Source organism: Pinus tabuliformis, chromosome 3_1 (genome assembly GCF_031772625.1).
Source record: "Pinus tabuliformis cultivar Carrire ecotype Pingquan chromosome 3_1, CPIR1, whole genome shotgun sequence".
Classification (NCBI taxonomy): domain Eukaryota; kingdom Viridiplantae; phylum Streptophyta; class Pinopsida; order Pinales; family Pinaceae; genus Pinus; species Pinus tabuliformis.
In genome coordinates, this window is record NC_142301.1 from 441,484,325 (window position 1) to 441,501,049 (window position 16,725).

Genomic DNA, 16,725 nt, shown 5'->3' on the forward strand with positions numbered 1-16,725 from the left:
TAGTCTCAAAAAATTCTTGTGAATCTATCATATGCTTCGATACTTTGCTATTAACGAACCATGCAGCCTCATCAATGGTACTCTCGGAGAAATGAGAAACCAGAGCAAAGGCTTCCTCGAATCTTCTTGAGAAGTCATCTACCTTAGCTGAAGATGTAGCATCAATTGCTATCTATTTCTTCTTCTTATTATCTCCCTTCTTCTAACGCAAGCACTTACTCGCATAATGACCACGCTCGCCACATGTGTAACACTTCACCTTATTTAAGTCCTCCTTCGCTTTGCTCTTCATCTTTCATGCAAGAGCCACATTCTCTTCATTAGACTTCTTCTTATGAAGATCCTTGTCCTCCAATTTCTTTTGGATGAAGTCATCCTATAACCTGTTCCAATCTGGCAACTTATCTTGAGAAACTATCGCTTTGATAAATGGCTTACATTCCTCGGTAAATCTCTTCAAAACAATCCTCACTAACTCGGAATTTGGAATGTTATCTCCAATGGCAATTAGCTCATCACGAACTTTAGAAATCTGCGTCAGATGTTGATTTTGGGTAGCATCGGATGTGCTCTAGCTCCGAAATTTTGTGGAGGTGCTAGAACATGTGAGATCTCCAGAACCCAGAAATCGTTTGGAGAAATTCCACCCGGATGAGAAGTTATTAAAATAATTAATATTTTTAATGGGTTCCTAAGTCTAAACTTAGGAAAATAAAAATATTAATGTGTATTAATAAAAATGGGTGAGAAGGTTCCAAGTGACGAGGATCAAGCCTGTTTTAATCTTAGCTGTTGATTAGAGATTAGATCACTACCATTGATTCATCAACAGGAAAAGTATAAGAGGAGGCTTGAGGGTTAGTTGGAGATACACCAAGAGATCAAAGAGTTCGATTTTTCTGGGGCGTGGTTTGTTGAGAAAGTCGAGCTAAGTGATTTGAGTTGCAGTGAGAGGGGCAGTTTGGCAGAGGGGCTTGTCGAGGATACATAGCAAAGAGGCAGAGCAGCTGTAGGAGAGACAACGCAGCTCCAGAGAGGGCGACGTAGAAGCTAGAGGGGCTGACGTAGACCCTTAGAGGCAACGCTGGGGTTTTCTGTGGGGCAAAGAGAGCAACAGTTCAACATATCGATTTCTGAGCAAGGGAGGCTCATTGGGAGGGTGACACAACTCCTAGAGGAGGTGACGCAGTTCCAGCGCAGAGCTTGGAGCAACCATCGCTGCCCAACACTGGGAACAACAATTGTCATTTGTGGGGTTTGATCATCCAGTTGTTGGATTGCCAAAATATTTGTCTCCGGATAGAGGTACTTCTGCCAAGTTTATTCTCTGTTGGGTGAGCCGGATTTGGCACCCTAGTTGTATTAAAAAATCTGCTTAATAATACAAACCCTCTATATGCTGCACCAGTTTTCCCGAATTGGGTTTTTCTGGGGACGATTGTCCAAAAATAATGGTGTCCCTTGTGTGATTGTCTTAGTTTATTTCAATTCATGATTTGTATGTATGTGTAGTCTGCAATAGTGTTTTTCATCGCTGTTGAAATAATTAAATAACTTGTTGAATTCAAAGAACAAGTAGGAGATGATAAACCAATGATTGTAGTAGGATTTCTGATGTGTAGATTCATAAATTCTCACATCAGATACGGAGCCACACCTTTGCCATCCAACATCTTGGTGTTCTTGAGCTTCTCTCTGAATACCAACAACCGGTTCTTATTCTTATTTTGGAACAAGTCCTAAAGAGCCTTCCACATCTCACATGCAGTGTTCTTCTCGGTTAGATGAGGTATCAAGTGATCCTTGACACCATCTAGGATGATGAGCTTAGCCTTCGCATCCAACTCTTCATATACTTCCAACTCCTTAGGGTCTGTTGTTTTTTGAATCTCCTTGTTGGCAAACTCCCAAATCTTGTTCAACAACAAGACTAGCCTGATCCTTTCCTTCCAAGGACTAGTTGGACAACCCAAACAACCTATCCTCATATCTCAGATTACTAACCAACTTGGCCATCCTGCTAGTCCTTAACAACAAGACAACTATCTTCCTCTTGAGCTGTTCGTTGTGCACACTCTGATTCAGCTGCCCCTTCAAAGTAGCTCTGATGCCATGCTGATTTTTCCTAGTACTTCAGATCAGGTCTATGTCTAATCATGATCATAAACACACTGAAATACACAAAACTTCAAGCTCTTTGCACAATGGAAATGTAACAATAGTGAATCAATTAAGTACACAAAAATTTGCAGACCCAAAACTTGTTTTTATTACAACTTTAATAAAACAAACATAGGGCTCTCGTACCAGGGATCATGGCCCTTACAAAGCCCTGATACAAGGAAACTAGGGCTTGAAGTCAACTATTTTTGACTATCAATCTGCCCAACACAAGAACAAAACTTGACTTACTTGCTGAAGATGCCCTTACAGATCAGCCCTTTCAGTCCACTTTGACTTGACACCTGGCAGGTCCTTTGCGTCCTTTCTCACAAAGAAATCTGGTCCTTCAGTATCTCTGCACACATCTGCTCACAATGATCTTTACCCTACAAGAGCCACTGCATATATCAGCTCAAAACAAATTTTGCTACTCACAGTGAATTAGCCTTATAGTTCACTGTGCATTAGCCCTCTAACAGCACTGTTCACTCTAACATTCCTGAACAAACTTTAATCAATACCTCTGCAACCATCCATAACAAGACATAGTCACAGTACTCCTGCTGGCCTCTGCTTAGGCCTGAGGAATTTCGTTCCTGTGCAACCACTGCATTGAGGCTACTCAGCCCTGAAACAACCTTTTGTGGCACCTCAGGTTCGGACCCTAACTCAGCATGTGGTTACCCTTTATCTCAACCTGTGGTTACCCTTTATCTCAGACTGCGGCCACTGTAAAAGCCTTGGCCTTGGTGTATCTCCTTTGCTTGGATCTGAGGGAACTCGGTCCTATTTCCAGCCTCTAAAATAGACCTTTTGGCTCCTCCTCCCACACAGAAATACGGCTTCGGCACTCTCCAAAAGTATACAAACAGAACTCGGTCCAGTCAGCCTTTCTCAACCGTAAACAGAGATACCCTAGCATAGAACCATAACAATTATGAAATTATGAACATGTCCAACCCTCCACAGCTGGTCTGCTAATATTACAAGGAAAATACTCGTCCTTCTCATATCCACTCCAGCTCGACCTTCTTGAGGGTCTGCTGTCTTCTTCATAGGCTAATGTCTTCACAAGATGAATTACAATGATGTGTTGACCTCGTTTTAGGTCTCTTGTATTTATATCTCTCTAATTGATAGACATAGGAGCCCTTAACTCCATGAAGGTGCCCTCTTACATCAATTAGAATAAACAATAATTTCTTTTGGGTCCTTCGCCCACCAACTTCTGTCCAAAGCTCATCGCTTGGGTACATTGTCCACAAATGTTCATTTTTGTGGGTCAACTCCACACAACCTAGTACCCCAAGGGTTGTGGGAGTACCTCCCAAGCTACAATTTCAACAGTTTGCACATGTGTGTTTGAAATAACATCTTCTTACTTAACAATTTATTTGGAGAGGTATTCATAATTTCATATTGCCAACTGAATCTTCTTTTAGATTGTTTGTTTCTTGATAGACGCTTCCAATAATGTGAGCATGCCCTTCCACAATCTATGAGTATTACAGTGAAATGTTACCAGCATAAAGCACTCATAGAAGAACCCTTCATCTAAGGAGTGGTGGGACGGGTATCTAATATCTATTCTACCAATGTCTCCAGAAATTGTACTTGGCCCTAAGCACTTGAAATGGATAGCTTAAAATGGACACCTTGCACTGGTGAGAGGGTGTAGGAGGGTATGTATTTGGGGTTTTGAACCTTGGTGGTGGGAATATCACTACCTCTGCTTAACTATTGAACCAAGACCCCATTGACTTTATTACATTTTTTGTTCAAACACATCCACAATTGTACTCCCTCATTATGTAGAATCTTAAATGCCACTTGCAATTACAACTTTTTTTCCTATTTCTTAATTGCCCTGTGCTTTCTTATAAGAAAAATACATTCTGAGTATGTTTTCTATCATTGATCGGTCACGGTGGAGTAGACATAACTTACACTCCTCTAATATGAAATAGAGAAAATGCTTTATTTATTGCGTCTTCATCTGCGAGTTTAAATTCGAAATTGTATCGTCCAAGATATGGTATACAAATTGTATAGATTGAGCGACTGAATTCTTGTATTGTTTTTTGTTGAAAGCCAGAGAAGAATGAATCGTAAATGCATCTCATTTCAGACTCAAAATCTAAACTACTTTTGCAGGTGCAAATGTTTGTCTGTGTTGTGGCAATGGTAGCAATTACACTGGCAGCTATTGTTCATGATCGTAAGCAAATGGAACAAGAATTAAACAGCATGAACTGCACGCTTGAGCTTCAGGTATTTTTATTTGTATTCTTAAAAGCTTACTTTCATCACATGCTAATATTGTGTAAGATGAGAAGAGGCAGGTCTATTTGGCATGATTGGGTGATATTTGGATTTGTATTCTTAAAAGCTTACTTTCATGACATGCTAATATTGTATGTCACTGTGTAAGATGAGAAGGGGCAGGTCTATTTGGCATGATTGGGTGAGCATGGTGAATATGTTGCCATCTATTTGTTCCTTATATAACGTTTTTTTGTAGTTTTTAATATTTATCATTTATGCAACCTAGGGAAGTGATGGATCGGTTCTTAATTTGAAACATCAAATGCAAGATTTTATCGACATTTGTTGAGAGCTGGCTACAGTTATCTGATCTTTTGTACTATATAGAGAATGGTCTTGATTGCTTATTCTGATGCGTCCTGGCATATCTCAAGATCTTTTTTTATTGGCTCTATGTCTGCTGCTTTGCTTATAGTGTTTGGTTAGAACAGATCTATGAAACTATATTGCAGTTGGTATGAAAACAATTTAAATATTAGGATGACAAATCAAAGGTAGGAACTTGTTATCACAAATTTTTACCCTTTTTGAAAACTAAATTATCTGATGAAATCTAAGATAAAGAAATTCTGTGCAACATCCAAGAAAATCTGCCCTTAGTGCCACTAGCAAGTCTCCATCTCCTTTCAGTGTCGTGGGTGCCAACCTCAAGGGGATGCCCCTTATGTTAACAAGTGCCGTTTCACTTATAAATCTGCAATATAACATGTAAAAAAACAGCAAAGTATTGGCTGCTTGATCAGCAAGTTAGTGGCCATTCAACTTTGTAAAATACTTAGCATTTTAATAAGTGGAATGGTCTCTAGCAACCAACTTTTTATATGGAAAATAAATAGGTAGAAAGCGTATTTAAATGGCATATTTCACCAATTAAAATAGCCCAAAACTTTTGCCAAATTGCATAAGATACCATGGAGAGATTTAATAAACCTATAGAGATAGAATAGATCATAGCCAACCTTTATTCTGGAAAGGCCAAAAGAATGGCTGCACCTTGACGACTATTACAGAATTGATGACAATTATATTCAGACACAACAAAATAGAAGTTAGAAGAGAGAAGAAAGAAAGAATATGGAGACAAGAGAATAATGCTTTTGCTTGCTCATGACAATTCGATTTGTGAGCTTGGCCTCCACTTGTATTTATAACCCCTTCCCCCTTCCTTCAATTCGCATAGACGATGTAGGAAGTTGAATTACCCAAAATCACAATCATTGCGCAGTAGGGAAAAACATGTAGGATTAACTCACCATCCACTGAACTGAATTGGAGAAGAAAAACTGAGTGAAGTGGCACATGCTCCTGTTTAACTGAAGTGTTTCTGAGTTGTCACAACATAAAAATGTCCTCGTGCATCTTGGAGTATTTTTGAGTAAAATCCACCCATGATAAAACTATCCTCAAGGCAATTTTGGCAAAGGTTGACTTGATAAAAATATCTCCAAGCAACTTGAACAATATTAAAAATATGCCTAAGTAGTTTTATTCGACCTAATATAAAAATATCATCGTATATTTTTAGGGAATTCGATTTAGGCAAAAATATGCTTTTTGGTTGAGGAAAAAGTGGAGTGAGAAAAGGAGTGAGAGTAGGAGGGAGAAGGCCAATGTGTACTGGGAGAGAGAAAATAGGGTGGAGGGAAAAAAAAATAAATTACCATTATTGCAACGTCACACCTCCATCAAGTGAATAATTCACCCATGTGCTTTGCCAAATCACTAATGACTCATCTATAAAATCTTGCCACTTGTCCATTCCATGAATTGCCACATTGCACCTCCAGATTGCGACATGTCACCTTGCTATAACTAGACATGCCAAAAATAGCAGTCCCCATAAAAAGTAGGAAAAGGTAGAAAATGTCTAGAATAGAAAGGGGGACCCCAACATATATAGTATAGCTAAAAATAGGCATTGCTAAATATAGAAAACTGCTTGATGCCTACAATATTATACTCACTAGACCTAGAATCTCATGGGGAATCTAAATATGTTGTAAGCACTCTTTATGCAAAGATTGCAAAAAATACAAATATCTCTGATTTTGATGGAATCACCCTCATCAGATGCATAACTCAGTGGGGAGTTCAAATACGTAACCAGATCTGACATGCGACTAGTGCTAAAAAAAGAAATGCCTTAGATGCCCATGAAACCATACTCATTGGATTCATCTTTTAACAAGGAATCCGAATTTGCGATCAAAATCGACATGCAACTATTGGTAAAATTAGAAATTGCTGGCATGTCACCCAAGAGTAGCCTCATCTGACTTATAATCTTGCAAGGATGCTAAATATACCATTATCTTTGACATGTGAGTCTCTGGACAGAATTTTCTAAAAATAGTAGCTCTCCCCAATCTGTGCAAAAACAGTGTATGAATCTTCACATCTTGCAACTAGTGTTCTTGGGAACCAACCCCCAGCCCAAATCAAACTCTATCTCTGAACCTCTAACCTAATGAAATATGCTGGTCTTTGACCCTCCGAATTTGCGAGGGGAAAGTTTAGGGGTTAACAATGGTGATGTAGGGGGACAGGATCCCCTCGAGGAATGCCAAGAACCTAGTGATCTTTGTAAAATGTGTCCATGAATGACATCTTGTAATTATCAATCCTAAAGACCAGAATTTGTGACTGTACATTGAGGAACATGATTTGAGGAATGATTGCAATCCAATGTTCCTTTCCAGTGGGCAGTGTTGTTAACAAGTATGAAGCCATGGTTGATCGACTGAAAAAGGGATTCATCTATACACATGCTCATCGAAAACCACAACTTGGTACCACAACTTTTATGCTCCTCCTAGTAGATGATGTGCTAAAGTGAACACATGGGAGATAACCACCTAGTCAGATGCTAATGAGAAAAACACCTCCCAGGTATGAATGAACCCACCATTGAGGTTAACAGGCCCTGAGGTATGAACACATCTCACTAGTTGTGAAAGATTTTCTAGAGTTGAACAACCGGAAAAGATTATCCGATCAAAGCCAAATAATGATTGACCTTGTCGGATGTGGAGTGATTGCCAATGAGGCCTATAACCACCAAGGTGTCCAAGTTCCAAATCACCTCCCAGATGATGTGTTGGAATCGATGAGGGGGAACTTTTTGAAAGAAAGGCAATAATCAATTCCTTTCCCCTAGCACAAAGTGATCTTCAGGAAGCATGAGAAATAGGCACCATATCCCTATGTTGGATGAGGGGGGGCTATTGACTCATAATATGACTCAATGCAAACTGAAGATACAAGAAAAAAGTGTGACTCAAGACTCATCCTGTTGTCTCTCCAATACTACCCACCTATCAGACATAATACCCAATGATAAGCAATCAGCAGACCTCATCGATGCTCGGCCTAAGCATGAACTGAAGAAAAGATTGGGTGAACAGTTGCCGTAGAACTCAAAGATTTGACTCTCAACAACAATAGAAAACAAGGTTATTGACATTTGTGACTCAAAAGCAAGACAAGGCATTCCTATAATAGGTTTTACAAGACAACATGATTACTACGGCAGAATAACAGCTAAAGTAAAGGAAAAATCTGCAAATGAAAGAACTCTATTTGCTGTCGTTAGACATAAATATCAACAATACAAAAATCTAAAAACCGACACTAGAAATCAGCAATAAATCTACCACCCAAACCCCAAAGTCTTTTTTTTGTTCATTTTCTGAAATCGGAGCCCAAAAGTTCTTATATTGGAAGCTTCTTAAATTGCCATGATCAATCAACATACTAGAATGACTAGTGTAACCATGCAACCAAGTGATCGATTAGACGAGTAATATCAACATAGTCAACCCTCTAGACCGTACAATCATGAAGTTTCATAAGCTAGAAATATGGATTCATGTGTTTGTTGCTCAAGAAACTACCAAAGACTGTTAGACAGAATCTCCAACGAACAAGGTTTGTTATAGCAGGTCAAACATTCCATAAGACTTGGAATATGTAGATCTCCATTGAAGAAATAAGAATATATATTAAAATGTATGAATGAGAATATGTTAATTTTTGGTATGTTCTATGCTTAAACATGCATGGCTTAATCTTTGAGACAAGCATGTTTAAGCATAGAACATACCAAAAATTAACATGGTTTCTAAGGTGAAGACAAAGCCCAAGCAAGAGTGAAAGAGCAATCATCGAAGATAGTTGGACAAGAACTAAAGGCTCAATGGGTTCCTCATCCCACTTCCCAATTGAAGATAAGCTCTGTGAAAAGTCTAACTATCACGGATGGAAGATGTCTCTTGATCTGACATTGGAAGAACAAGAAGTGTTGGATTATGTAAAGGGTAAAATCCCTAAACCTCTATCATCAAATGCACCTGCTGCTTCAAAGAACAAGTACAACAAGGCTGAAGTCAAAGTGAAGAAGATTATCAGAGATTCCATTGACAAGCGTCTGGTGGCCTACATCTCTGATCTAAACACCTCCAAGGAGATCTACGACAGATTGGTAAGCATGTTCAAGGTTAGTGATGCAAATCAAATTTTATTTCTCAAAAATAAGTTGAAGGATATTAAGAAGGGCAAGGATGAGGATATTCAATCCTACTTCTTAAGAATCACCGAGATCAAGAATGATCTTCTTAAGATTGGAGAAATCATTTCTGACAGGGAACTTACTATCACTACCCTTGGAGGGCTCCCACCTAAGTGGTGTATATTTAGAACCACTATTCTCAATAATGATCGTATTCCAGGGTTTGAAGAATTGATGTCGAGATGCATTCAAGAAGAGACAAGAATGGTGGAGCAAGAAATGCCTTCTAATAGAGGCAACCACACTCCTTTCTCCACTCATTCCAAAAGGAGAAATAATGCAGGGTCTAAAGGTCATTTTAATGGGAAGCCTGGATCAAAGGGTGGAAGGAAGGGCGGGTGCTTTGTTTGCAATAAGTTTGGCCACTATGCGAGGGAGTGTCCAAATAGAAGGGACACATCACATGATGATGATCACAATCACTCTAGGGGCAACTTCAACAACCACAATCAAAGGAATGGTAGGTTCAATGGCAAAGGAAAAAGGAATGCGGGACATCATGGAAATGGTCAACCCTCCAAGAAAGCAAGGAACTCCAGGTATGAAGAATCAAATGTTGTTAACAATAAGCAAAAGGAATACTATCTTATATCGACCCTCTCCACTACCTCTCTTCCAGACACTTTGGGGAATTGGCTAATTGATAGTGGTACCTCAAGGCACTTCACCGGGTACAAGGAAGCTCTCTCTAATCTGATAGAGAAGGAGACAAACTTGGAGATTATTCTTGGAAACGATGCCACCTATCCTGTGAAGGGAGTAGGAAATGTTACCCTTCAAATCAAGGTAACACGATTCATTTACAAGAAGTTCTATATGTACCTGATATCAAGAAGAACCTGGTGTCCATTTCGGCAATGGAAGACAAAGGATACATGGTGGCATTCATCGATGGAAAGGTACGTGTTTGGAAAAAGAATTTTAAAGATGCTTTTACTCTTGGGTTTTGGGTTGACACTTTGTATGAAGTTGGAGGAAGTCCATTGGGAGCTATGTCTTGCGACACATCTCTACGATCTGAACTGTGGCACTGGAGGTTTGCCCATCTTCATTATAAGGCTCTTCCCGATGTGAGACAGATGGTGACAGGTATGCCTGAGTTCAAAGTAGAGCATGAAGGTATATGTCCGGAATGTGCTGAAGGAAAACTTACAAGGGGACCTTTCCCTTCAAGTAATAGCACGACCACCGATATATTGCAGTTGATCCACTCCGACATATCTGGTATGATGCCCGTAAACTCTTTGGGAGGATACTTATATTATATCACTTTTATCGATGACTATTCTCGCAAGACTTGGAAGGATGAAGTATTCACCTGGTTTCGTCACTTCAAAGTCTATGTGGAACAACCTGAGGGGTCTGAGGTTCATGAACGGGAACCTCATATATGCAGGTTGAAGAAAGCTCTCTATGGTTTGAAGCAAGCACCCCAGGCTTGGTATGAGAGGGTTGATAGTTATTTGATGAAGCTGAAATTCACTAGAAGTGAAACCGATCCGAACCTTTACTTTAAGGTTGAAGATGATAAACCTCTCATACTAGTACTTTATGTGGACGACCTCTTTCTGACAGGTGCACACTGTAGACCCTCTCATTCACAAATGTAAGAGGGAGTTGGCTTTCGAATTTGAGATGAAGGACCTAGGACTGATGCACTACTTCCTAGGGTTGGAGGTCTGACAAAAGCCATGAGAAATTTTCCTATCTTAAGGAAAATATGTTGTGAAGATATTGGGAAGATTTGTATGGTGCACTGCAAGCCTTTGACTACCCCAATGGAACTTAACTTCAAGAAGTTATGTGGTAGTGCTGCTGGACGTGTATTAGGAAATGCTTTCGAGTATCGTCAACTCATAGGAGCACTGATGTTCATGGTGAACACCCGTCCGAATATATGTTTTGCTTGAGCCAATATATGGTTGAGCTTCATCACACACATTGGATTGGTGCCAAGAATCTTCTGAGATATCTTCGGGGCACAATCACTCATGGATTGAGATACATTGCCGGAGATGTGAGGCTGCATGGTTATTTGGATACTGATTGGACCAACAGTGTGGTGGATCGTAAGAGCACTTATGGGTGCTGTTTCTCTTTGGGTTCTGCTTTGATATCCTGGATCAGTAAGAAGCAGAAGTCGGTTGCTTTGAGCACCGCTGAGGTTGAATGCATAGCTGTGAGCATGGCATCTTGTGAAGCTGTTTGGTTGAGGAAGCTCTTTAGTGAGTTGTTTGGACATGTGTTGGATACCACTGCGATCCTTTGCGACAACTAGAGTGGGATCCCATTATCAGAGAATTCCGTATTTCATGATCGCTCCAAGCACATCGATATCAGGTACCACTTTATCCAGGATATGGTACAACGTGGAGCAATAAGGCTTGATCACATTGGGACTGATGAGCAGGTCGCCGATATTCTGACGAAGCCCCTGGGAAGAGTCAAATTCTTGAATTTTCGAGAATGACTAGGAGTCATGGAGAGACCCTCTCCTGAGGGTCCTGTATGATATGGACATTGAGCTCTGGGAGCTCCGGGGCGCTTGAGGTACTTCTTGGAGCGATAAGTAACCACAGGGTGAGTGGTTCAACCTTCCCGTAGTGGTTTCCTGTGTACAGGGTGAGTGGTTCAGCCTTCCCCTGTGATACCCCGTGGCGACATGTAGGTAGGATGAGTGGTTCATCCTTCTCCTGTTGAGACATCCTACCCATATAGTCTGGGACTCATGGGAAGTACCTCTCATCTGGCCAATGAGTAGGGAAATGAGGATAGGGACCATAGTACTACTGATGGACACATCGTGTACTATTGTACTCCCTATGCTAGGATGATATTGATTTGGGATCAATTGGAACTGACTTCGGGTCAGTAAGAGTGATATGACACACTCTTGTCATTGGAACTGACTTTAGGTCAGTAAGAGTGGTATGAGACACTCTCATTTATTTGGGACTGACTTCGGGTCAATAGAGAATGGTATGATACATTCTCGATCACTTCTTCTTCATGGTTCAATAGAGCCAAGCGGTGCATTGACGGCAGAGATAGTACCGACTGGCAGATGGAGTTCTCCCTAGTTGAGAGGGAGTGTTAAAATTGGCAACTAGGGCCAAACTCCATATGGGTCACCTTATTTATGGTAGCTGATATTTTTCTTGGATTCCTCTCTTTGATAGGTGTAGGATTGATCTAAAGATCATCCGATTCCAACATGTATTTATGGAGATATGAATTTATTTGTATTATTGACAATTTGTCAAGGTTAGCCAACAAGCAAATCAAGCACTTTTACCCCTAGCTCATCCTCAACATTGCATTTAAATAGAGGAGACCTCAAGTCATTTGAGGAGCACATCATCTCATGATCTCTCTCTCCACTTGTTTGGGTTTGTCTTTTCATAAGGAGGATGTGGAGGAAAGAAAGATCTGAGGAGCCCTAGCCGTAGTCAAAGATGAACTCTAATATGCAGCAAAAGGAAGGCCGTAATCCGTAGCAAAAGGAGGCCAAGTATCATGCTAGAAGGCCAAGGAGAAAGTGAGCTGTTTGAGGGCTCGTAAAGGGTGGAACAGTCCTCTAGAAAGGCTGCCACAGGCCTGTTCTAAGGGTTGAAGGATGTCGCTGTACAACATAGTCAACCCTCTATCGATTAGACGAGTAATATCAACATAGTCAACCCTCTATCGATTAGACGAGTAATATCAGCATAGTCAACCCTCGAGACCATACAATCATGAAGTCTCATAAGCTAGAAATATGCATTCATGTGTTTGTTGCTCAAGAAACTACTAAAGACTGTTAGATAGAATCTGTAACGAACAAGGTTTGTTATATTTGGTCAAACTTTCCATACGACTTGGAATATGTAGATTTCCTTTGAAGATATAAGAATATATATTAAAATGTATGAATGAGAATATGATGATACAAATGAAAGTGATGGCCTGCTTATATACCCTAGGCAGGTGTCCCTTTATGAACGGTCATGTCCTTGGGGACATACCTCTTCATTAACTAATCACTAATTAATCATTATTTATGACGTGTTATTATTATTTATATTTACATTATTTATATCTATATTTTATTCATAACATTGCTTTCTGCCTCAAAAAGATTTGTCCTCAAAGCTTGCTGATGAAAAGGCTTGACCTCTTTTTTTGTTTCGAATGTCTTCTCATTTTTGAACTGTCATCTTCATTGATACAAGTTGATATGATCTTTGGAGTGATATATAAAATTGCGGCACGGAGGAAGGAGCTGACCATCCTAAATTAATCTTCTATGGAATCTTTCGATTACTGGAAACTAGTGATGAATTATTATCATTGGACTGAGTTGTGCACACTTCAGTATCCTTTGGAACATAATTTTGTAGTTTATGTTCCGAGTGATATAGATTCGTAGATTGATTGAGATGTCTATTCATGTGATTCAGATGTAGATAAGGAATTCTTCTTATTTGACCATCCTTTAACATGTGTGTGGTAATTTCCTTATTTACTTTAGGTACTGATGTAGTTGAGTTGGTTATAGAATCTTCACTTGGAATTTTCATTGTCTGAACTACAACATTTGAATATGTTTTTGTTGATTTGGGGTAGCATCAGATGTGCTATAGCCTTGAAAATTGGTGGAGAGATTAAAGCACATGAGATCTCCAAGACCCAGAAACGGTTTGGGCAAAATCTAACCAATTTGGGAGATATTAAAATAATTAATATTTTTAATGGAGTCCCTAAGTCTAAACTTAGGGAAAAATAAAATATTAATGTGAATTAATATAAAACTGAGTTAGAATGGTCCAAAAGTCACGGATCAAGCCAGATCTAATCTTAGCCGTTGATTAGGGACTTAATTTTGGCTGTTGAGTTGACAACAAGAAAAGTATAAGAAGGGGCTTGAGGGTCAGTTGGAGAACACATTTTGAGTTGATCAAGAATTCGATTTTCTGGGGTAGGGCTTGTTGAGGAAATTGAAGGAGTGATCAGAGTTGAACTTGAGGGGCAGTGAATACAGTAGCACAGAGGCAGAGATAGTACTGTGAGCATCAGTGTAGAAGCCGGGAGAGGGTTGATGTAGAGCCAGCTAGAGGCCACACAGAGGCAACCAGGAGCTGCACAGAGCCTGAGGAGGCCCTGCGTGGGAGACGCAGAGGCTCCTGAGGCTGACGTAGAGCCCCGAGAGGTTGACGCTGGGCCAAATAGGTTGACGTTGGGCCAGAGAGCCTGACGCAAACCCTAGAGGCTGACACTGGGAGAGTTCGTGTGGCAGATTGGAGCTGATATCTGTCTCCGATTGAGACATACTACTACCGAGGGCATTCTCTGTTGGGTGAGCCATTTCTGGCACCCAAATTGTATTCTGAAACTGCGTAATAATAAAACCCTCTGATAGCTGCACCGATTTTCCCGCATTGGGTTTTTCTGGGGACATTAGTCCAAAAATACCTGTCACTTGTGTGCTTGTTTCTTTCAGTTGATGATCTGTATGTGTTGATACTGTACTTGTATTTATTTTCAATGTTTACATGGTAAATAACTTGTTAAGTAACTGAACAAGTAGGAAGAAATAAATCAGATAGTACAGGAAGAATTTCTAACGGATAGACTTAGAAATTCCAACATGGTATCAAAGCTTGGTTGCAGATCACAGGATAACTAAAGGCATCAGCCGAGCAGAGTAGCAACAACGGAAACAACCGTCTCGAGTGATAGAAGCTGTTCCTAGCAGAAAGCAACAAGAAAGGGGCGACGCAGAGAGCTTGCGTCATTAGTTCGAGCCAGGAGGAGGATCAATACTGAGGCAGAGAGGAGAAAACCTGACCTACGCAGTGCTCGACCATCTTTCTCAGCCTAAAGGCTCTAACCTTCAGACTGATGGGGCATAGGAGGCTGTGGGTAAGTTGCAGAGCAAAGCTGGTGGGGTATTGTGTTCAGAACAGTACCTAACATGGCAAGACCAAGGAGGAGAGAGTTACTGCCGAGGATTGGCAGAGGGATTTCCAGAAGGGAAATCGAGGCTTAGAGGGAGTCAAACCGAGAACTTCCAGACGGGAAGTAGAGAGACTTGAAAGAGTCGAAAGAGGAGCAACGAAATGGCAGTGAATGGGCTAAGAGATCAGGATAGACTGGACGGAGCTTCAAACTTCATAGTTTGGAAGGCCAGGATCTTGTCCATTCTAGACAGGTATTGCATCAAACACTTTGCCTTGAAAACGATAGCGATCCTGGTTGACCTAGCTGAAAATGACAAGTACGAGGAGGCAATGGCCAGGGCAAAGTGCATCATCCTTGATGGTGTCAAGGATCATGTGGTGCCACACATTGCCGAGAAGGAGACAACAAATGAGATGTGGGAGGCCCTGAAGAAATTGTACCAGCATACTTCTGTGCAGAGGAGGATGTTACCTGAAAACTAGTTGCGGTCATATTAGACGCAGAAGGGAGAGAAGATAGATGTCTTCCTTGGTAGATTGAAGGAGATCCGTGATCAACTAACTTCCACAGAGGCCACACCGGATCAGGAACTGATGGTGAGGACCGCATTGAACGTAGTCTCAGAGGATTGGGAGGTATTTGTCTAGAGCATACTGGGCAGGACAAGCCTTCCAGATTGGGAGGAACTATGGGTAGCTCTTCGTCAAGAAGAGACCAGACGGGTGTCCAAGGCGGGGAGTAGCGGAAAAGGGGTTAGAATCAAGAATGAGGAAGACGGAGATGCAACTCTCGCATCTACGGGAAAGCAGGAGAAAATAAAGAAGAAGGACCTCTCCAAGGTCAAGTGCTTCCATTGTGGGGAACTGGGTCGCTATGCGAACCAGTGTCCTAGGAAGAAGAGAAAGGGAGAGGCTTCTGAGACCAATGCTGCATTGACTAAGGCGGAGACTTTTGACAACTGTGCCATGAGTGCTCATGCACCTCGAGAGAAGAGGTGGGGAAACATCGAGCTGTAGTCAGATGGACTACAGGTGATGAGAGGCAGGATCCTTGAGGTACCCAACCTCTTAGATTATACCTGGCTATGGGAGCCCCAAAGAAGAGTAGCAGGATTGGCGGATGTCGGTAGAGACAGATGCGGATGAAGCTATAGAGAGGGCTACAGTGCAGGAGTCCCAGGACAGCGTGAGGCAACTGCGCAAGAGGCATAGAGTTGCTGTAGCAAAGCAGAGGTCGGAGAGGGAACACTTGTCAGCGACAGAGGGAGCTTCAACATCGAGAATGTTTCTAGCTTGGCAAAGATGTCAGAGTTGGGAGATCAGTTACTTCTCAATAACTGAGTTGCATTGCAGCAGTTAGCAGTGGCAGTGCTATGAGCAACACGATGCAACATGCTGAGAGGGGATGCAATGCAGATGTAACAATGGCAGTGGTAGGGCTATGTGCAACAGCACGGATGCAGAGGGAGCTGCTGTACGGATGCAACAGTGGTAGTGGCAGGGCCATGGGCAGCAGCACAAATGCAGAGGGAGCTGTCGTACGGATGCAGCAGTGGTAGTGGCAGGGCCATGGGTAGCAGTACATGATGCAGCAGTGGCAGTGGCAGTGGCAGGGCCATGGGTAACAGTACATGATGCAACAGTGCAAAGGATGTTGGGCAATAGGCCTAGCATTAGCGTAGGGACCAATGCCGAATGATCAGGGTGATACTCAGTAAGGAGTATTACTAG

The 16,725-nt window shown here is 41.3% G+C and overlaps 1 protein-coding gene across 1 annotated transcript in view; it reads left to right on the forward strand.

The window, feature by feature from the left end:
* LOC149187648 (histidine protein kinase NIK1-like) overlaps window positions 1–16,725 on the forward strand; it is a 328,474-nt gene that overhangs the window by 33,695 nt on the left and 278,054 nt on the right. The window contains exon 2 of the mRNA XM_089411420.1: window positions 4,318–4,434. Coding sequence (XP_089267546.1) covers window positions 4,318–4,434 — 117 coding nt within the window. The remainder of the gene's footprint in view (window positions 1–4,317; window positions 4,435–16,725) is intronic.